Raw genomic sequence first — 22,269 nt, forward strand, 5'->3', positions numbered from 1 at the left:
TGGAGAACTCTGGCGAGGTATGTTCTGGCCTGGTTCAATTTAGCGTTGGAAAATTCCTTTTTCTTCGCCATTATGTTCTGTCTCATTTTTCCAGTGCTGAGCTGGTGAGCCAACAAAGAATGAGGCCATTTTGTGAGCAGATTGATTTGCAACTAGCCAATGATGTGGCGAGCAAATTGGTTTCGGTCATCTACAAGTCCTCATCGCGACCGGTAAAAGCTAGTTGAAACTTGTATTTTTTTTATTCATTTTATTGGGAACACAGCCCTACAAAGAGACATGTGGAGGCAAACACAAAACAAGACAGAGAGGAGGTGGGGACGACGTGCCGATGTACAAGGAGCAACTCGACCGACCAGGGGCCTCAGCGTTAGCGTTGCAACCTGGCATCGAAAAACAAAGGAGGGGGGGGTGCACGTGTATGGTCAAGTAGCAAAAATAATAATTTAGTGCGAGAAAAGGGCGCTAGTATTGCACCAAATTATATTATTTCTTCGAAGTATGTGTAATAACTAAACCAGAAAGAAAAAAGACTCTGTACAGTCGATTTGGGACCAGTGGATTCTATATGGGGTGAAGCCAATTGCCTGGACTCTATACAGGGAGTGATGTTCATCTAAAATTTGAGCTCACATTTGATTCCAAGTTTGGACTTTGTGCAGTGGATTTTTGAACAATGGACCCTTTATAGGAGTCGGACATCATATAGGGAGGGGCTGGACCATCTACTGAGGCCAACGTATACATGTAATTGAGTGTTTAAATTAATACTTTTTATATTACGGCGTTTCACTAATGAAAGTCACTAGAAAACGTTATGGAACTTTTAACTTTCTGCATTTGTATTTTTATGCTGTTGTTGTGCCTCTGGAAGGTGTTGATTGTCATATTGGCTGCACTGGATTATTCTACCTCCTCTGCTTGCCTTCATTTACCTGCGCTTTTTTCTAATCTCTTTATGTTGTCTTATGATTGTTTTGTTTGCCATGAAACTCCGAGTAGCAAGTAGTAAGATAATCTACCAGTAGTTGATTACTGCATTCCAATGTCTAAAAAAATATGTTACCATTACTGTCCCTCGCATGCGTTGCGGCGAAATGTATAGAACCAAACTGTAAGGTACAAACAGAACAACAAAAATCTTTTCAAATAGCAAAATTCTACGTTGAGATAAAATGTACCTGATCAAATCGAACAGGTTATAAGATCACAGAACAATCGCTGCCGCCTGATTGTTGTTTTTGCTTCTGCCCATCTGTCGAAAAAGAGAAGATGCACAGGATAAACAGTGATATTTCCAGTGCGTAGAAAAATTTCAGTAGGAGCACACGCATGAAGTATGATGGAAGACAATCGAACGCAGTTGGAGGTTTTGCAGTTTCAATTACCTAGGATCAGTAGAGTTTGGAAATATGAGCTGCGTTGCAAATATGCGTGGTGAGGAAAACTGACCTTGCAGTAGGGTTGACTGTTTACAAATGTACAACTCATTCATGTGTTTGAGGAGGTGGTGTAAACGGGAAAAATGGAAAGGCAAAATTGACTACCCGAAACAGAACCAGGGACATATCAAGGGACACTGGCATGATCTTAGAATACGAGATACTCTCCCGCTACTGTGTTTCCTGCGCAAAGTACGTATTGTACAGGTTGATGAAGACACAGGGGCAACTTTTCCAGGAGGATTACGATGAAAGGATGGCGGCGCATGTGTGTCAGGTCAACACAGCCAAGTCAGCTCCAGCAATGGAGGGTAAAGCAGCCAAGCGAATCTGGACGCGGTCAGGGGAAATAAGGAAGCTCCAGTACGCTGTGTTCATTGGTGATGGAGACACAAAGAGCTTCAAAGCCGCAACTTTCCCAGCAGGATTACGATGAAAGGATGGCAGCGCATGTGTGTCGGGTCAACACAGCCAAGTCAGCACCAGCAATGGAGAGTAAAGCAGCCAAGCGAACCTGGACACAGTCAGTGGAAATAAGGAAGCTCCAGTACGCTGTGTTTATTGGTGATGGAGACACAACTAGCTTCAAAGCCGCAAGTGAAGCTGCTCCGTGTGGTCCTGATGTGCCAATCATCAAGGAAGAATGCGTGGGACATATCCAGAAAAAAAATCCGGAACAACTTGCGAAAGCTAAAGAAGGAATACAAGGGCGACAAAGTGAACGACAACAAACCGATTGGAGGCAGTGGGCGACTAACTAACGCCACTATTGACAAGCTGCGCGCCTACTACGGTATGGCCATTAGAGGTAACTCCAACAACATCGCCAGTATGAAACGAGCGATTTGGGCGTCCCTCCTATACAGATCATCAACAGATGCTGATCTACTCCATGGTTTCTGCCCAGAGGGTTTGCAGAGTCGGTGCAAGATTGAGGTGCACAATGCAGGTGGTCCAGCCTCCACTCATACAAACCCCATACCTAAAGCAGTCTTCACCGTGTTTGTGTCAAACCCATCTACAGACGGCTGACGGATGACGACTTATTGCTGCTATGTCTGCGAGGTGCTACACAGAACTGCAATGAGTGTGTCAATGGTCTGGTGTGGCAGATATTCCCCAAAACTTGGTTTTGCTCTGCCAAAACAGTACAGATTGCTGTAGCCATCGCCACTGCTCGGATTAATGATGCTGCAGAGGCTACACGACAGTTGCTCGTGGATATAAATTTGCCTGGACTGACAAAGCACTTGCGCGCCAGAACCTGCAGTACGAGAAGGGCTCTGCCAGGAACAAGTTTCCTGAAGTCAAGCAGAGCAGGACTAAGCGCAGAAGAGTGAAGAAGGGTTTCCAGAACATAGATGAAGAAATGGAAGGCGTCACATATGAAGCTGGTGGCTTCTAATGGACCAGGCAAGCGTTTTAGCTAGATTCTTGTGTATATATGTGATGGCATCTCCTATTTACTGCTGTTTTTGGCAGGTTCTGTGAAATTGTAACCAAGCTGGTGCCTCACTTGTTGCCTGTAGACCCATGAATATTATAGTGTTCGAATCTGTGAACAGTTCGCTAGGCACTAAACCGAAGTTCTGGATGGATATATCGTTTTTCACTCACAAAGCGACTGTTCAGTACATGGGGTAGTGGTCTACCAGAGCAATCAAACTCACGATGGGTAGTGGTCTACCAGAGCAATCACACGGTAGTAGTCTACCAGAGAAATCACACGGTAGTAGTCTACCGGAGCAATCACACTCACCACCGTGGTGGTTTTCCAGAAACGAGTAGAAGCAAAAAAACACACTCGCAGCCACATAATAAATAGCCGAAAAATATCTAAATCCATTAAAGAACCGCCAGCAAGCGGGAGAAAATTTGAAAGCCGTGAAATTAAGTGAACAGCATGACCAGTGGTGAGCATGGGTGACTGGGCAGCAGGGGAGCGCCTGAAAAACAATGACTCCCTACTTTCCTAGCCGCGACTGCTCAACCGGGCTAGAGGAAAAACAAGCCTTTCCGCCAAAAAACCTTTCTATTTCATTAATTCCTGGCCCGCTGCCAGTCGGACCCAAGAAAAGATATAGCAAGAAATGGTATGTAATAAGCGGTGTATGTCATTATCATAGGCCACACACATAGGCATAGATTTTCAAGAAGAACAGCGGACGACTCCCATGAAACCAGGGTGGGTGGGCGGGCAGCTTCAACTACCACGAGGAAAAACAAAGACCACGATGGCAGGTTCAACGGAGTTGCGCAGAACAAGAGCAAATGCACGAAAATGTTTGTGAGTGAAAAATACGTTTTTTGCACTCTTTCGCTACGCTCTGCCGTGAAAAAACAAACTTATATTGGAGAAAGTCACCCAAGAATTCTACGCTATCTTCATGTGCGTTCTTATGGTGCTTTTCCATTCTCTTGCTGTGCTGTGTGTTTCTTACTTTTTATTTATTTTATTTATTTCTGCACCTCGTGGCATGTCAAGACAGCCAATTGAATTAAGTAGAGGATGAGACCAACCACGGAAAAAGAGAAAAAGAAAATGAAGAGCACGTACACAAAGTTCTGCAACATTATTTTTGGTTAGTGTCTTGATATATGAACATACTACAATGTAGATATTTGATTTGGCCAGAAGAATATAGTGAATGTGTACTGGCTTGTTAGATCTACAATAAGCGGAGGTACGAGGAAATCCACGCTGTCTCCTATACAGTGGATAGCATGTATGGTTTTTGGGCTTGCATTAGGACCTTTGGTATACACTGGAACCCTCCAGAACCTTTGATTGATTTCTGGGTAGGAATTCCAAGTTATGCTGGTTTTACTGTCGGCCGCCGTGAAGACCAGAGAGCCGTGTCGGCATTGCCCGTGGGCGAAAATCGTCTGCATCATCGCTTGATCCGAGACTACCTATCTGGCCGGTACCAGCAAGTTCCTATCGGAGGCACGTTATCCAAACCAGTACCTTGTTCCTGAGGTGTTCCCCAGGATAGTGTACTTGGTTCACTTCTCTCCATATTGTACAATCGTCAACTCAAGACCAACCTTCCCAGTAGCTTTGTTCACCAGGAGTTCGCTGATGACTTTGTCTTGAAGGAATCCGGTCAGTTAGGCGCGTGACATTTCGTCACAGGATATTTCGAGGTTGTCAATTCATCGAATGACATTTCGCGACTGTACTGTTTCGCCACTTGAAATATTCGCCGAATAACACATTCGGCGAATACATTTCGAGTAAGTTATATTTGCACCGCCGACCCTGTCGCCGAATTTCACTGAAAAGCAGTAAGCTTTGGTAACGGAATCCTTTATCTTGGCCCAGTGGTTCAATCATGGACGCTTAATAGTATACTGATTTTACTGGCCTAACTTTGCGAGGCAAACCGAAACTAGTCAAGGATGGGTATGCCCACGTGCAAGACAAGACAGAAAGAAACGAGACTGTTTAGAGGAGCTGCGATAGAGAGACGAACTGTCCTGCAGAGGGTGCATGAAGCCAAAATAAAAGCCGCGCCGAGTCAGGACTCTTCCCACCAGATCGTCCCGTGGTCACTGGGAAAAAGGGTGAGCTGTGGTGAGCTTACCATCTTCCGTAGCTCTGTTGCGAACAGAGCGCGGAGCCCGAAATGCAGCCAACAATGTTCCGCCCACGCCAGCTGACTAGGGCACACTGGTGGTACATGTACTGGATATGTACATGAAAGTGCACGGGGGAGGCATTCCTAATGTTTCAAGGTATTTTTGATATTCTGAAGGCCAGTATAACATTTTCATTATGTATTTTGGCACCAGGTGTGTTAGAGACAAGAGTTCGGCGAAATGTTGTTGTGTTTATTTTAATTCGCAAACAAAACGGGCAGATCTGCCCAATGAAAAGGTGGCGAATGGAGATAGAAAGCAGTAATAAATGAAATTGGGGACTGATGTAATTAGGATAGAGGTGGAGAAAAACTAAGCCAGCTGATCATCAAACAGGACGTTTGTTACTCTAGGTACTAAGGCCAGTAAGTGTATGCGGGATCATGCTGGCGCGGAACTGGCGGAGCGTGGAGATGGCACGTATATCGCTGGGTATCGCTGGACGCCCCGGAACGCGAGGCAACCCTTGCCAAACCTGGTGGAAACTGGCGGTTGGCGCAGACCCATGGTGGACCAGAACGAGATGCTCTGCAGTGGAAAAAACATCTCCCAATTGGTAATCGCCTAAACAGCAATTCGGCGAAGCGTACCTGTCGAGAATTGTCCAAGCATCGACGCGGTTTTCGACCAGTCAACGGCAACAAAATCGACTCAACTGTGACTCAACTCTGCTTTCTTATTCTTTTTTCTTCTTTTTTTCCCTTCCTCTTTTTCTTTTTGAGAATTTGCAGTCTGTGTTGTCTGTGTTTTTCTCTCTTTCGTGGATGCTTGCTTGTTGTATCCTTGGCTCTCGGCCGTTACTTTATCGCCATCATAATATTGGGCACCATTGTCCGTTTGGTCTGCGATAGAAAATACTTAGACGTACCACGTTGATGCCATCATGGGAAACGGAACGAAACCTTGTCTTTCCTATTCACAGAGTCATGCAGTGCTGGCTCGCATGCACCATGAGTACATCAAATGGAAATGTGTTGGAAGTCACACGCCGAAATGGTTTTTGGCGTGCTGATCTAGAACCGAAGGCCTTGAGTCGTGACGCACTAGCCGTCTGCTTATCTCTGACTTCGAGACTCATTGGTTATTCTGGCTGGTGGTTTGGTGATCTAGGCCTACTTTTAAACGCCAAGAAGACGAAAGTTATGTTCATAAATCCCAGTGGTCTGCAAGACATCCCACATCCAGTACAGCGTGGTCAAGACGCTTTACAAGTTGTATATAGTGTGAAGAACATTGGAGTTCACATGGATGAAAACATGTTTATGGGTGCACAAGTCGATCACCACTCGCAGAAATCCCGACAAGCAATTGGTAAGCTATAGTGGCATGGACATGGCTTGAGAGTGAATGCCCGCCACATTTGGTACATTGGCATGATAACGTACACACTCTGTTATGGTAGCAATGCCTTATACCAAGCTCTTTCTCGGCATGCACTCGGTCGTTTGGAGCGTATGGCCAGTGGCAGGGGTTCGGTTAATTTTGCTGGCACCAACTGCTACCCCTTCCGCTCCTTTTCTTGCACAGACGCGTATCCTTCCTCTTGTCCACATATTATTGGCTACAATTATTACTAGTAGTAGTGTTCGCCCATCGCTCTATCCAGTCTGCTACAAGTTCCCTTTGACAAGTTCTTTATTCTAATTAATGCTGCTTGCCTGCCTAAACGCCCCATAACTCGTGGTCACTCCTTCAATCTCCTGCAAATATCCTTCCGAAAAATGTACAGTCAGCCGGATTCACGGCCGCATTACCTGATGTGTTGAGGAACACGTCAAGCAAATACATTCGCATCGCCGGGCTACCACTTCGCCCATGTATCCTTAGTGTCAAATGCAGACCTCACAAGTGAATCAGGGGAGAGGGGATAGGTCTCTCAACAAGCGGGAGTTTAGTGGCCCTACAACCCCATAATATCTTTCCTAAGTGGCCCTCATAGCCGATCGTAAATCCTGTTTGTAGGAAGGGTATGGTGGAAAAGTCTCTGGGCCGAACTTCAATCCATTGGAGACAAGGATCGGTTGCGTGATGCACTTCGCTCGCAAGACCTCATTGTTCTCCAAGTTGCCTAAACCGCTTTTGGTACCGTGCCAAAGATCTGGATCTTACTCCTGCTTCTTAATCTATACTACAATATCCTCTCGGGAGTCTCCATTCTATCTCCCTTCCGAGCTTGTTTTTCTCCCCTCCGCATTCTCTTTCTACCCTCTCCTCTTCTAAGTCGTGTCCTTGTGAGAAGGCGCCATTTCCTGTTTGGTTGAACGACTATAAATAAAAGCAAAAGAAGAACATACTCGTACTCATACTCGGTCTGCACGGACTACCACGGACTTTTTATCCAGAACTACCACTGTAGGCCGTTGCCGCTATAGAGGACTCTGGTTGCTATTCCGCACCACATGTACTGCCCCCATTCTCGTGAAGGAAACAGTAGAGTGACTTTGTCGCTCAGTGTAAGCCCCTTACTGTACGTTAGGCAATATCCAGGACACCAGTCTGTATATGAACGTGTACGGTGGTGTTGCCAGGACTGTCACATGACTGTGCAAAGATCATCGGAGAGATTTCAATTTCCGCATTCCATAACCTCGAGCGTGTGCGTACTGCATCAACATCCTAATCAAGAGCAGCGAAGTGTCATGAAAGTAGCACTTTGCCTTCTTGAGTTCGAGTGTGTCAGACTAAGTGTTGCTGAGAGCGTGCGTGTGATATTCCCCTGCACACAGCGAGACTGCCAAGAAAAACCCAACCCGAACTGTTACTATGATACTAGGCTGTCACGCTTATCCTTTATCCCCTGGTTTGTTTTAGAATAAGATCGGTGGACCGTTCATTCACTGCCCTTTAAACAGATCCATTCGCTACCTGTCGGTTTGACAACCAGGAGGTCAGTCGAGCATCATGTCGAGGTTTCATCTCTTGTATCATTCACCAGATGTGGTGGTGTCCTCTGATGGGAAAACGATCAGTCGCAGGGGGGCCAGGAAAAGGGGTAAGTGTTTGTTCGTCTGTGCGTGTCTTTGCGCATGTTTCCGCTCTTATGGTTTCAGCAAGCGTGTGTTTGTCATTGCTTTACTTGCCTTTCTGAGAATACTTCATATGTCATGGGGGTCTCTCTCGATCAATCTCTTTTCATCTCTCTTTCTCTCTCTTTCTTTCTCTTTTTTCTCGTTCTCTTTCTCTTTCTCTCTCCTTTTTCTCTCTCTCTTTCTCTCTCTATACATATAATAGCTCTCTTATTCTTTCTCTCTCTCTCTCTCTCTCTGTCTCTCTCTCTCTCTTTCTCTGTGTATGGGTGCTTCACGCGCGCATGCACACACACGCACAAACGCACACCCACGCATACCCAGCCACACCAACCCACACACCCACACACATACCCACACAAATACACACGCATACACCCACACCAACACAAGCTACTGTCTGTCCACAGGATAAGTGAGAAAATAACAAAATTATAGTTGGACGAGAGGGGAAGGAAATGTTCCGTTATCAATTCAAACTCTTGATCAAAAAAGGTAATTCTGCCAGCCTTCTAGACCCCGGTTGGCACCATCCCCCTCCCCCCCCCCCCTTATTGCATGAGAACAAATTTGAGCTAGTTACAGACAGCGCCTACCAATCACCACTATCGGGCTCATTGCGAATACTCTTGACTCACTTTGTGACGATGAATGTGTGAGTGGTCGCCTTGCCAAGTATTTAAGTGACCATGAATGTTGCCTATACACGGTGGAGATTACAGCATGACCGGATGATGATACCTTCAGAGACCGTGCAGAGTGGTCTTCACATTTTCATCGTTTTATTGCACATTGTCTCCACAGTTTTACGTTGCATGAATAAAGTGTACACAAGTGTCGATTCAGCTTGTATTATTGATTGCGGTTAATAATAAAAATTAACAACCACACACCAAGCCGACCTGTTTGTTAGGTATTACGCGTTGTATTATCATGACATAGGCCCAAATTGCCGCATACAGTATGTAATACTATGGTCCAATGCCATGGTATCGCAAGCACCAATTTGCGATTGTCTGGCCAATGGAAGGGCTAATAGGGGCAACAATTGCCCAGCGAGAATTCAGGCGTGTCAATACACGAGCATACGGTAGGGATACACTTGTGAGCACATGTAGGCGCACTTGGCTCAATGCCGGCCTGACCCTCGATCCCTACCGCTCCCCCAAAAATACAACATGACCCAAACAGGAATTATCGGCATTACTATAGTTATAGTATAATAATTATGTATATCATATGTACACTACAGCTGTTGCTAGGGCCGTCCAATGCGGCTACCCATTAGCATAACGGACAACGGGCAGAGACTAGAACAATGCTGCTGGCAATGCTCTGTCTGCGACAGGGGTGCGGACATAGTGGAGGTAGGCAGAGCTTTGCCACCTGCTGGCGATCTTCAACACATACATAGTTTGCTCGCATGTGAGAATCTATAAATTGCAGCAGATTATTTTTATTATAAATACTGGACATGGATATTGAATTAAACTGTACTCAGTGATTTTTACATTCTACAGGCTACGTTTTATTGTTGTTATCATTGCAAAGCTTTCCTTTTGATCTTCAAAATTTGAGTAATAAATTTAAAAAATAAAATAAATCTTCAGCACATACTCAGGCACGCCAGCTTTGCCTGCCAGTTGCAGCGCCCCGTGTGAGGCTGTGGCTGCGCATAGGCCTGGGCGGATAATGCTAGCTATTTTGCGGGATAATGCTAATGGCAATGCCAGAAAAACTGTATCATAATGCTACTTGTAATGCTGCTGTTCCTCTATAATGCCAGTAATTCACCAGTAGTAAGTATGGAAATTGGCTTGGTTTGGACATTATTGTGCACGTTTCGTAGTTCTACGTTCATGTAGACGGCATGGAAAATGCTAGAAAATCATGATCATAATGGTAAATTTACGATACTATTGCTCCATACAATCCCGTGCAGCTAGCTGTCCAGCGAGGAAAGTGTCGAGTGGAGGACTCTCGACCTGCTCGATCACTCGCCTGGCATTAAGTAGCACGTCATCGCCAAGGACTTCAAAACAGTTTTCACACTGCGCTTCAAGCCTTTTTCCTGGTGAATTTGCTGCAAACGTATGAGCTCTGCTGCGCGTGTTCCCTTTGTGTGAGGCCCAGAAACAGCTAGTATCTCCGTACTTCGATTGACTGGATCGATGTCGTCCAGGTTCTCCTCGCTATCGCCATCACGACTCTAACTGGAGACGATTTCTTCACCATTTTCCTCAAGCAGCAGCTAGCGTAGAAATTTCGCCATCCCTGAGTGTAGGAGATAGAATCCGTTCGATCAGCTCAAAACTCTTCGTTGTGACTAGAGGAGTAGCAGGGAATATTCTACCAGAAGCCCTTTGACTTCACTGACTGCTGAAACCCTTCCTGCCATGACTGCTCCTTCTTCAAACAAGCGAGATTCTCTTTGGTTCCACTCAGAGAGTCGTTCAAATACTTTATTACGACTCCGTGGTTCCACTTCACTGCACTCTCGATCTCGAGCGTCCACACGACACAACTTTTTTTACAAAACATCATTTTTCTCCAAAAAAAATGATTTTCACCCTCAGCCTGGTTTTGAGCACATGTTTAATGCCACTTTTGCGGAAATGTAGTGCTATAATGCTAGCATAATGATCGTTGCAAATCATACGCTATAATGCTACTTATAATGCTAGCATTATCCGCCCAGGCCTAGCCAGGGCTTAATCCAGGAAAGCAATGGCCGGTGCAGCTATAATTATGTTGATAAATGTGGCGGTAAATACACGCCTGCCCACACAAGGTCCCCACTCTGCCAAGTTACTCCGGGGCAGAGCTCTCCCTTTCACCATAACGACGATCAGTTCGCGAATGGCGCCTTGTCGATGCATCTGACATTAATATGTCGGTAAAGACACACTTGGCAATATGGAGGCAATACACGCCTCCCCACACCTCTCTGCACTGCAACGTTTCTCTGGCACAGAGCTCTCCTTCTCACCACCACCATCACGTGACTGGTGCTTTAAAACAGATGAAACAGTGGAATGCATCCGCCAGAGCGTAAAAATAACGCCTCATCCATCATGGTAAGAAAGTCGTACATGAATGACCTGCCCGCGCCTGCCAACACCTCTCTGCGCTGCGAAGTTCCTCTGGCACAGAGCTCTTCTTCTCGCCACCACCATTACGAAACTGGTGCTTTAACTCACAGATCAGACAGTGGAATGTATCCCGTACAGCGTGAGAAATACCACCTGACCAATCATGTTAGGAAAGTGAAACATGAGTGACCCGCGAGATTGTGTGCTGCGAGTCTAAGGTATAGCTAGATGTTGCCCTAGCATGCACAGTGATTCCAGGTTTCCGCCCTGCACGAATTCACAGCCCGGTGCTTACAGGTCTAGGTCTACACAGTGCCCGACGTGTTTCTACATGCATCTGTCCCTTACAGCAGGCTGGCTACGCAATCCACCAGGTTTGTGATACTGTATCACTACTGGGCCTGAAACTAAAAAATCCCTAGCATACACGCTCACAGTGTCCCACTGCTTGCCCATACATATACTTCAATGTACATACAGCTAACCAACGCCCCAATACCACCTATATTTCTAATGGCATAAGCGTAGAGGTGACCCACAGCGTATTCATGATGTCCGATGATTGCAGAGCATTTTAAAATACAAGTTCCAACAAAAAAACTTTGTTACTTGTTACCTGTTGTTCTGTAAACCTACACAGTTGTAGTGGGAACAGATCATGGCCGGAGCTTTGCACTTGGGGTCGATGTTTCACCCAGCGAAACTGGCGAGAGACAATGGCTGTCAACAGTTACACGAAGGGCATGTATATTTTGTACTTAGACACTAATAGTTTCGTGCAGTGCAAGATATCATCTTCCCACGCATCACCGCAAAATTGTCGAATGTCACCTTAGGTTTCACTTATAACTACTTAGAATCCTGTCAATAGACGTCAGTGTTCGCCAGGATTGTTGAAGAATCGCACCTAGGTTCGGCTAAGTTACCGTCAACTTTGTGGTAGACATTGAGACACTCAAGGAGGCAAGGCAATATTGTTTAAAGCTGACAGTGTCTGAGTAAGACTCAGTATGGTAGATTTCCGACTGCAGTTCTGGAGCAATCGTTACCGTTTCAAAGTGACCACACTGTGCCTAACTGTGAATTTGAACTTCAGTCCCGATTTATCGACATTTGATTATGGTAAAATCGAACTGACCGCATTCGGAATTCCAGATTTACGCATCCAGTTTTCTAGTGGAGCCGGTGGAACCCGTGTTCCTTTCAGTACAGACAACTTCAGGCGCGCACTGTCAGCATTTCCAGTCGGATCTGTATTTTCCAATCAGCATGAAATCCACGTTGGTGTTGAGGTTACTGCGATAGATTGCCCGGATCATTGGGTTTCAAGTATCGTGGAAGAGCTATGCACCTGGCGGGAACAGTTATTGGAGGCTGTAGTGGAGACATACGTATTACATGTAAGTTCATCATTATTAGAGAAGAGCACAGCAAGTCAAATGTACTTGTCGTATTCTGTCTGCCAGCCAGCTGTAGAGAGGTTTAACAGTTGTAGATGTACATATTACATAGAAGGAGAGAAGTCCTTGTTTTTCAAATATGAGTACAGACTAAAACCGCATCTTGATAACATTTATTTCTTTCATTTCAAGATCGAGTGTAATCACTGGAAAAACTCCGAAATGCTTGGCCAATGCCCCTTTTTCAGACGGTTGGTGCTTAGTGTGTTGGCTATGGTGTTGAAAATATCATCGGAAATGCGTGGAAAATTACGATTTGATTTCTGTGTCACGCTTCCCATTTGTAATCGTTGCTCACCTTTCATCACTTCTGCTGTTGGATACATCCTTAATATTTTGACCTATTGTCACTCATTCTTGCCAACTTTTTACGGCCCACATCGTAAATGTTGCGAATTCCTTTTGGAAAATAGAAAAGGACATATGGATACGAGTTTAGAGTAACTCTCCATCACTGTAACATGATACTATATACAGTCAGAAAGTGCAACAACTAGGCACAAAACTGACAGAGTACTGAGACATTCGACGTCCTGACACCTAACTTTAACACATCTCCGTAGCGCTAACCGACAGCCTTCCAACTTGGAAGGTTCAAGGTTATGGAAAAGACCAAAGAGACTACGGAGATGTGTTAAAGTTAGGTGTCAGGACGTCGAATGTCTCAGTACTCTGTCAGTTTTGTGCCTAGTTGTTGCACTTTCTGACTGTATATAGTATCATGTTACAGTGATGGAGAGTTACTCTAAACTCGTATCCATATGTCCTTTTCTATTTTTCATTTATTTATGGCTCAACATCCGAGTTTCAAATTCCTTTTGGATTGGAATATTTTCCCGAGATCGATATTCTCCCTGACAAATTTCATCGAAGGGCATAATTTAAATTTCGGTGTTAGGAAAGGCTTACCGGATCAGATATATTTTTTTATTACTTTTCCGCGAAACACAGAATCGATTAATCTTGGTCCGACATATTATCCCTTTACATTCGGTGGCACAGCTCGCTCAGGGCTTTATCCTAAACCATGAACTTCAGAAAAATTGATGAAGAATCAAACAAAACCATCTTCAGTAGATCTTGAAGAAAAAACTTGATTTTTTTCCGGTTAGATTCTGGCCTTTGAGTTGCGTTTTTTTTGTTTTGTTGTTGCAGTGGCATTTAAATTTACAAGCGGTACAATTCTTCCTTTCAACCACCTTGAACCCAAGGATATTTATCTCACCATCTCTTCGTTCCTCTTCTATTGAGTTAAAAGTGCTCTTTTTTCTTTGATATCCACGCCAATCTATCTTTGTGTGTGCACGAACACAGTGGAGCTATACTTTAATTAATCGACATAAGTGGGTATACACAGGTTTCAACAGTGCTCAACACCACAAGGGCGGATCGTAACCACAAAGGTCAAGAAGAATGGTTCCACCAATTATAAATACATACATTGTAACGCTGCGTTTCATGTACGTAGCTAAATGCTGAGGCAATCATCAGCCAACTAATGCTTTTGCCACGGGATAGCTTGTTCTTATTGCGGGGGATACGCATGGGCATGAGCAAGGGATAAGAATTACATCACTGGATGGGCATGCGCAGTAGGTGCGAACTATGCATGGAGCGTGCAGAGGTGGAGAAGCCACCAGGCAGGACAAGGGTAAGCCATGGGGGCACTGGGTAGGTGGTGTGATGTGTGGCGGTGGAAGCACACTGTGGTGTCCACACCCAACAGCCGCGGGTATTCAGAGATGCGGCGGCGATAGTAGTAGAGAGCGGTGGCTATGTCACCGCAGAGTAGGTGGAGAGGTTAATGCGACGTGTGCACCTTAGAACGAGTGGGAAGCTTGTATTGTACGCGAATATGGCAGTGAAAACAGAAGTCTGAATTGTCGCTTTCTCGTATCGGGAAAGGGAAGAAGGGGGAGTGGGAGGGGGCCGATATGTGAGCAGGTGCGCACGATTCCTTGTCAACACCAGATAATGGTGATATTTTAGTTTGAGGACTCTGGCGAGGTATGTTCTGGCCTGGTTCAATTTAGCGTTGGAAAATTCCTTTTTTCTTCGCTATAATGTTCGGTCTCATTTTTCCAGTGCTGAGCTGATGAGCCAACAACGGATGGGGCCATTTTGTGAGCAGATTGATTTGCAACTAGCAAATGATGTGGCGAGCAAATTATTTTCGGTCATCTACAAGTCCTCATCGCGACCGGTAAAAGCTAGTTGAAACTTGTTTTTTATTATTCATTTTATTGGGAACACAGCCCTACAAAGAGACATGTGGAGACAAACACAAAACAAGACAGAGGGGAGGTGGGGACGACGTGCCGATGTACACGGAGCAACTCGACCGACCAGGGGCCTCGGCGTTAGCGTTGCAACCTGGCATCGAAAAACAAAGGAGGGTGGGGGTGCATGTGTATGGTCAAGTAGCAAAAATAATAATTTAGTGCAAGAAAAGGGCGCTAGTATTGCACCAAATAATATTAATACTTCGAAGTATGTGTAATAACTAAACCAGAAAGAAAAAAGACTGTACAGTCGATTTTGGATCAGTGGATTCTATATGGGGTGAAGCCAATTGCCTGGACTCTATACAGGGAGTGATGTTCATCTAAAATTTGAGCTCACATTTGATTCCAAGTTTGGACTTTGTGCAGTGGATTTTGGACCAATGGACTCTTTATAGGAGTTTGACATCATATAGGGGCTGGACCCTCTACTGAGGCCAACATGTACATGTAAGTGGGTGTTTTAATTAATACTTTTTATATTACGGCGTTTCACTAATGAAAGTCACTAGAAAACGTTATGGAACCATCAAATTTCTGCATTTGTATTTTTATGCTGTTGTTGTGCCTCTGGAAGGTGTTGATTATCATATTGGCTGCACTGGATTATTCTACCTCCTCTGCTTGCCTTCATTTACCTGCGTTTTTTCTAATCTCTTTATGTTGTCTTATGATTGGTTTTTGCCATGAAACTCCGAGTAGCAACGAAACAGCCCAATTTTTCTCCCTTTTGTGCACCACTTGTGTATGCTGTTGTTATGAGCGCACGATTGATCTTATTTAGTATAGTTGATACTTCTTACTAATACTATCTTTTTTTCCTTTTGTTCGTTAGCTTGTTTGCCAGTGATTTTATCCTTTAAGATTGCCATTGAATTTGCTTTTTACACGTGTTCGATTGGACAAGGTATGAATTGAGGTGTCCAGGAAATTCCACCTTCTGGGGGTAGGATAATTGCAATGTCATTGTATCTGGGTAGAATATTGTTCTAGGTAGCGTTCTTGCTTGGTTCAACACTTATTACATATCACTTTTACCCATTTCAATTCCTACATATTTATAACAGACCGACCAAACGTTAACCAGTCTCACTACACACTCACATGTATTTGACAGAAATGATGGCTGTGAAGAGTCGCACTAGTAATTCGTACGTTCATATTATTACCTGCCAGTTTTTGTGCCAGGAAATTCAGCAGGCCAGAAAAAATGAAAACAGACAATTTCCGACTGGAATCTGTCATCTTTACAAGCAAAAAGGAGGGGCTTTAGATCATCACCTTAGTTTTCATTCTGTACATGTTGTCTTGAGATTAGTCTTCGCTCTGGAACGGAAGTCACGACGGCAACTTACACCGCGTATGCATGGCAAAAGCAGTAAACGAAGCAGCGCCTGACGGTGGGGGCGGGGGGGGGGGGGACGGTATTAGTCTCACAAACACTGTCACAAGTACCGAAAACCATATTACAATGCATAGTTACCCTAGTGCTTGGCCAGTTGACTGAGCGTAGCAGCATCATTGCTAGAATTTTTCTAACAGGAAAGTAACAGTAACACCTATCAACAAAAGAAATAATGATCTACTAGTAGTTGAGTACTCGATTCCAATGTCTAAAAAATATGTTACCATTACTGTCGCTCGCATGCGTTGCGGCGAAATGTCTAGAACCAAAATGTAAGGTACAAAGAGAACAACAAAAAATCTTTTCAAATAGCGAAATTCTACAGTGAGATAAAAATGTACCTGATCAAATCGAACAGGTTATAAGATCACGCAACAATCGCTGCTGCCTGCTTGTTGTTTTTGCTTCTGCCCATCTGTCGCAAAAGAGAAGATGCACAGGATAAATAGTGATAATTATTTCCAGTGCTTAGAAAAATTTCATTAGGGGCACACGCATGAAATATGATGGAAGAAAATCGAACGCAGTTTAAGGTTTTGCAGTTTCAATTCCTTATGATCAGTAGAGTGTGGAAATATGAGCTGCATTGCAAACACGTGTCTGGTGTACCGATGGTCCAGCGGATTCTGCCGACAGAAAAATTGGCAGAATTCAGTACTTTTTCTGGAAAGTTTCATGCATGTTTGGTATGTGGATAAAGAAATAGAGCGGAATTCCAGGAATTGCCCGCCATAAGGTTTGTATGGTTCTGCCAATTTCACTGCTTTTCGAGCAGAATCTGCCACTTTTCGAGCAGAATCCACCGGTCCCTAGGTGTACATGATCAGGAAAACTGACCTTGCCGTAGATTTGACGGCTTAAAAATGTACAACTGATTCATGTGCTTGAGGAGGTGGTGTAAACGGGAAAATTGGAAAGGAAAATATGGACTACTCGAAACAGAACCAGGGTCCCATGCAGCGATGCACAAGAACTAAGCTATCGTTTAGTCGTCCACCAAGTCGCGATCATTACACATTTTCTTCAGACTTCATACTCGCTATCAAAAGATAAAACATTTCGCAGTTTCATGTGTGTAAGGTTGTTCGCACATTGAAGGAATGAAGTTAAATTAGGAAATAAGTTCTGTTTGAATACACGTGCGAGTGCAGACGGTCATTTTCCTTCAGAATTTTGACTTTCAAACTCATCTCTCTCAAAATAGGAGTGATATTAGGATATTGATCAAATACGTACAGCCTTGGCGACTTCCTCCTTTCTTTGCAGCGGATGGCGTAGCCATAGATCTGCCAACATGAATTGTGACAGAAGATTGCGACAGAAGATTGGGAGACAGAACATTATTTATTGATTTATTACCGAATGTGTAATGCTGAACTGCTGACCAAACATTGAGAAGTAACTGGCTTATTATGTACCACTGAGAGTCGATGCCATTTCTGTTTTGGTTTTGTGACGTACACCAAGAAATACACATGCACATACCCAATGATGCAAATCCTAGACACCGAATAACATATTTTCAATTTACGCACGGAAAGTTGGGTGTGGTCCTCGAAAGAGTGCTCAATGCACCGGGGTGCAGAGGTTCATGCAAACAAAGAATGGAATGGGATACGGAGCTTGGATTGGCTGTGACTCAGAGTTTCACGCCTGTATTTTCAATATTTATCTCAGCCTGTATATCCGAAAAGTTGGTTCTTTCGCGCAGTATTGAGAAAAATGCATTTGAAAGTGTAGTTTTCCGTGTCAATTGACCCTTGAGTTGAATAATTCACGTATTGGAACACCCGTAGCTGTGTGCATTTTCGACCTAGGCTGCTAACATAGTGATCTGCTCAGATACAGCAATGCCATGGTATAGATTACTCAAAATGTTCAAAAGAGACGTAGATCGACGGTAAGACCCTTTTTCAGACCTACAGTCCATTCATCTGAAACAGTCCCACTGGCTTTTGAAAGTCTGATTTGGGCCGAATTGAGGACCAAACACCAACTTTCAATCTCAAAATTCTGGGTTTGGATTCAGCTTCACCATACATTTTGTCATTGCATACCTGTTCTAATGTTGTGAAACTTGGCTGAATTCTATTTCCCTGTTCTTGGACATTTTTGGCCTCAAATGTGGCAAGGAGGGCAGCACGGGCCACACAATGCAGGATGTACTGTTGTTTTCAAGATATCTACAACAATGTGCGGGAGACAACAAACCGTTAGGGTGCCAGTTTCCAATGAATGGACTGCAGAGACTACAGTTTCTGGTACCAACCTGCATTCCGCACAGCACTCAGCACAGCACTCGGCACAGCTCGTCACTTGACGAGGCAACTGCGGACCACCATTCGAATTCTGTTTCTGCGGCTCTGGAATCCTCTCCTGTTTCTTTGCCGGTCGCGAGTCTTGGGAGTCTGGTAGCAGTTGCGGCTCAGCATCCGCGTCCATGGTTCCAGCCTGTGAGGCCGACATCAGCCACGGTGCTCCCTCCGGCTCATCTTCGTACTCGACTGGAGATCCGAAAGACAGGTAACAAACAATATTATAACTCAATTGGATTCTTGAAAACAGTGGTCAGCTATATGTCCATGGTATCGGGACAAACAATACACCAACAATTCTACTAGTATGCATCGGAACGCATCGTTTATTTAGTCAAAAAGTCATATCACAGAAAAGTGCCACTGGAATATGCTCCGTGCCAAATGGCTAACCCATTCAGGGTTCGCAAGCAACAAGGACAAATTCGAATGGATGACCCCACTTTTAAGTTGTCATCGGGTATAAAGAACAAGTACACACTATTTTAATCCAGCTCATTTTTTCCTTTCATTTGACGTCGGGTATGAATTAACGTCTTTGTAAAATTCACTGTTGCACTCTCCATTGAGATTGGCTCCACTGAATGATCACACTGCTTACCGTCGTCATCTTCAACGAGTACATCCGGGGTTGATGCTGTGGGAGGCCGATCCAGCCAGGACACCATGTCTCGCAAGGGCGGTGCGTTGCTTCCCAACGTGACGGCCGTGTTATACTCGTACTCACGCCCGGCAACGTGAATGCCTAGCAAGCCTGCCGGTAATGCGGCATCGCTGCTGGCCATAGCGAACAGGGGTCCGCCGCTTTGGCCGGGACTAGTGTCCACGAAGTGGCGCAGTATATTGGCGTGAGAGGTTCTCTGCACTTTGCAAGGTGTGGGCACCCAGTATTGACACCTCTTCGCCGTCTCCTTTTTGCCATGATAATACGTGAAACCGGGGTATCCTGACACGTAACCTTTGTCATCGAGGTTATGTGGTCCCAGCATGTATGCCGTCCTCCAATCACGCAGTGGCTGCTTGCAATACATCTTGCTAGCTGCAATCACACTGTAATCGTAGGCGAATTGATCGTCGCTCTCGCAATGAGAGGGGTAGGAACCGCAGATTTTAATCCAGCCATATGCGTTTTTCTTTGTAATCTTATTCACCGTAATGGTCTTTCCCGTGTTTGCGTTATCTAAGATCTCCACCCACATGTAGTCTTTGCAGTTTCTGCAGAACGTCACGTGTGCGGCCGTTGCAAAGACGTAGTATTCACTACACGACTTGTTGCCCTCGTTCAACGTCGACAGGAGAAAGCAAGTTCCCAACGATTGGCTGCGGCACTTCACACAACCGGCACGAACCTGGAAAACTGAATGGAACGGACTTGGCTTGGAAGCAGCGGGCGCCTTGACGGCAATACGGGCATCATGGTCCTTCTTCATTGGAGCCCCCACCATCACCGGCTCAGTGTCAGATTCAGACGCCATGAGTCTTTTCTGTCCTCACAAGCTCTTGTTGGGCGGACTAAGCGAGAAGGTTCAAAATTTAATACAGGTACTGGGTGAATCCCGGAGAAATAAATCTAAACATGCTACACAAGTTCCTGCTACGGACTGCCTAAGTCTAGAGACCAGCCAGCTTATTTTACCCATCCCGGGAGAGTTTTCGGACAAGAGCAATTTCTCTTCAGGCGGTGTCCAGTTGGTTCGTCTGGGTCTCGTCGGAAACCTATAGGCGGTTCGGAATATGCCCTGCATACAGCATCGAAGTTGTTGTCACGTTCGGCGAGAAATACATGCCAAACGGGACTCATTTCTCCCTGCTTGTCATCTCGGATGTCACCCACTCCTGTCAACAGAGTGCAGATCACATTGCCCTAATCTGTTGTGTTCTTGATTGTCAAGCAGGCATTTGCCGGCTTTTGTCAACACGCCTTGACTGATTCAGGTTGGATTCTTTGCTCATTTGGCATATATGCACGCCTATCCAGAAGAGTGAGATGAATGGACTGGAAGACTGCACAATCGATCGTTCAAAGAGAGAGGACGAATTATGTGTACAATACCGATACTCAACCGCACCACATAGAGGACAGTGGGAATCGGAACGTGCGGCATTTTGTACCGAACCGTGGCGCTTGGAGCCGTTCTTCAACTTTCCCTACAGGATACAAATCTCTTTTTAATACGGGTAAAAATAAAGTTTATTCTCAGGTCGCGAGTCTGTGAAAATTGGTGCGAGCGAGCGATTTTTTTATTTTATTTCCCGCAATTTTTTTCCAAAGATAGGGTCACACATAATGTACATGGTCACATGACATAATTATATTCAGGCTAGGGAGGAGAAAAATACAGGTATTTTACTACTCCCTGATTCATGCCTTTCGCATTGACCGTTTTCATGCGCGCATATGCATGCAAAGAATTAAATAAAATTCGTCGGTGCGCTGCCAAAAATCGGTGCGCGCGTACTTGAGAATCAAAAGATAATTTTTACCATTGGCTTTAATACGGGTAAAAATTAACACAATGGATTCAAAAATGCAGTATGAAGAAGATAAGAGTACTTCAACTTGGTAATTCAAATTCAGTCCAAATCCATCTATCAGCCTAACTAGGAGGTGAGGTGGACACATGCACGGATGATGAATTTGTGCAATATTCTTTAGCGCTACAAGAACTCCAAATAAGTCTGTGGGTCTGGTTCCTCAGTGTTGTAGCCTGTAGGTTCAGGCTCGCTGTGTGAACTTCGAGAACAGCATAGTAGAGATGGGGGGGGGGGTGGGGTGGGGGGGAGGGGAGCTATAAATCACAATTTACGCTGAGACCGATGCAAACCAGATAAGAAAACGTTAGACAATCTAATGGTGATACACTGCTGTTGTTTTTAGTTGTGCCCCTAAATGTGGCTGTCCAAAATTAATACGAAACCAATCACGGCCAGCAGACATACACGATTTTGATTAGAAATTCGTCCGCCGGAATTCAGGAGTCCCAAAGCCAGTTAGTTGGTCGTCTGACCTCCTAATATTCTGGATATCTCCCGAATGCATATGTTTAGATCTCAACAGGCTATTTCTATCCAGGCTGGGATAGTTTTCTGATGACGTCAAGTTCTCCTCAGGCGGTCTCTGGTTTCTTCACCTGCGTTTCGTCAGAACCTAATTTTGGTGCGGAATCTCCCGTGAATCTAGCTTCGAAGATGTGGAGAGGAATACATGCCTAAAGGGACACATTTCGTCTAGCTTGTCATGTCAGATGTCATCCACTCCTGTCAACAGTGGCATTTATAATTATGCTTTGTTCTTGATTGACCAACTGTAGGTTGCCAGGGTGTGCCTATACGCAGCATGCAACTTGACTGATTCAGGATGGAACCTTTGCTCATGTGCCATCTTCATCAGGCAGGGTCGTATAAGTGGACCAAATGAATGCACAAGGAGTCGTTCAGAGAGAATCGATGATGTATGCATTACCCGTACCTGCTCAACAGCACTACACTTCTTTGTATATACTGGGGACCCTTGTAGTGGGAACGTGCAGTATTTAGTACAATGTATGTACTGCCGGCTAGGCGGTCAACTTGCATTCACAATCAAGGCTAGAAGCACTGCTGGT

The 22,269-nt window shown here is 44.8% G+C and overlaps 1 protein-coding gene across 1 annotated transcript; it reads right to left on the reverse strand.

Annotated features, from left to right (window-relative positions):
* Positions 1 to 16,626: 16,626 nt before the first annotated feature.
* Positions 16,627 to 20,258, reverse strand: LOC135827370 (uncharacterized). The gene is made up of 4 exons (XM_065339875.1): positions 19,266 to 20,258; positions 18,619 to 18,853; positions 17,586 to 17,635; positions 16,627 to 16,764 (listed from the first exon to the last, which is right to left on the reverse strand). Exons 1-4 carry the CDS (start codon positions 20,137 to 20,139, stop codon positions 16,709 to 16,711), a joined length of 1,215 nt encoding a protein of 404 aa, XP_065195947.1. The 5' UTR covers positions 20,140 to 20,258; the 3' UTR covers positions 16,627 to 16,708.
* Between the last annotated feature and the right edge of the window lie 2,011 nt (positions 20,259 to 22,269).

Source organism: Sycon ciliatum, chromosome 11 (assembly GCF_964019385.1).
Source record: "Sycon ciliatum chromosome 11, ocSycCili1.1, whole genome shotgun sequence".
Taxonomy (NCBI): Eukaryota; Metazoa; Porifera; class Calcarea; order Leucosolenida; family Sycettidae; genus Sycon; species Sycon ciliatum.

What these genes read in the sequence shown, in the direction of transcription:
- LOC135827370 (XM_065339875.1), bottom strand. Translation starts at nt 20,139, where the DNA reads ATGGCGTCTGAATCTGACACTGAGCCGGTGATGGTGGGGGCTCCAATG. An exon ending in ACTCGTTGAAGATGACGACG is followed by an intron (nt 18,854 to 19,265) that starts GTAAGCAGTGTG and finishes TCGGATCTCCAG; the next exon opens with TCGAGTACGAAGATGAGCCG. An exon ending in AGGAGGAAGTCGCCAAGGCT is followed by an intron (nt 16,765 to 17,585) that starts GTACGTATTTGA and finishes CTTTTGCGACAG; the next exon opens with ATGGGCAGAAGCAAAAACAA.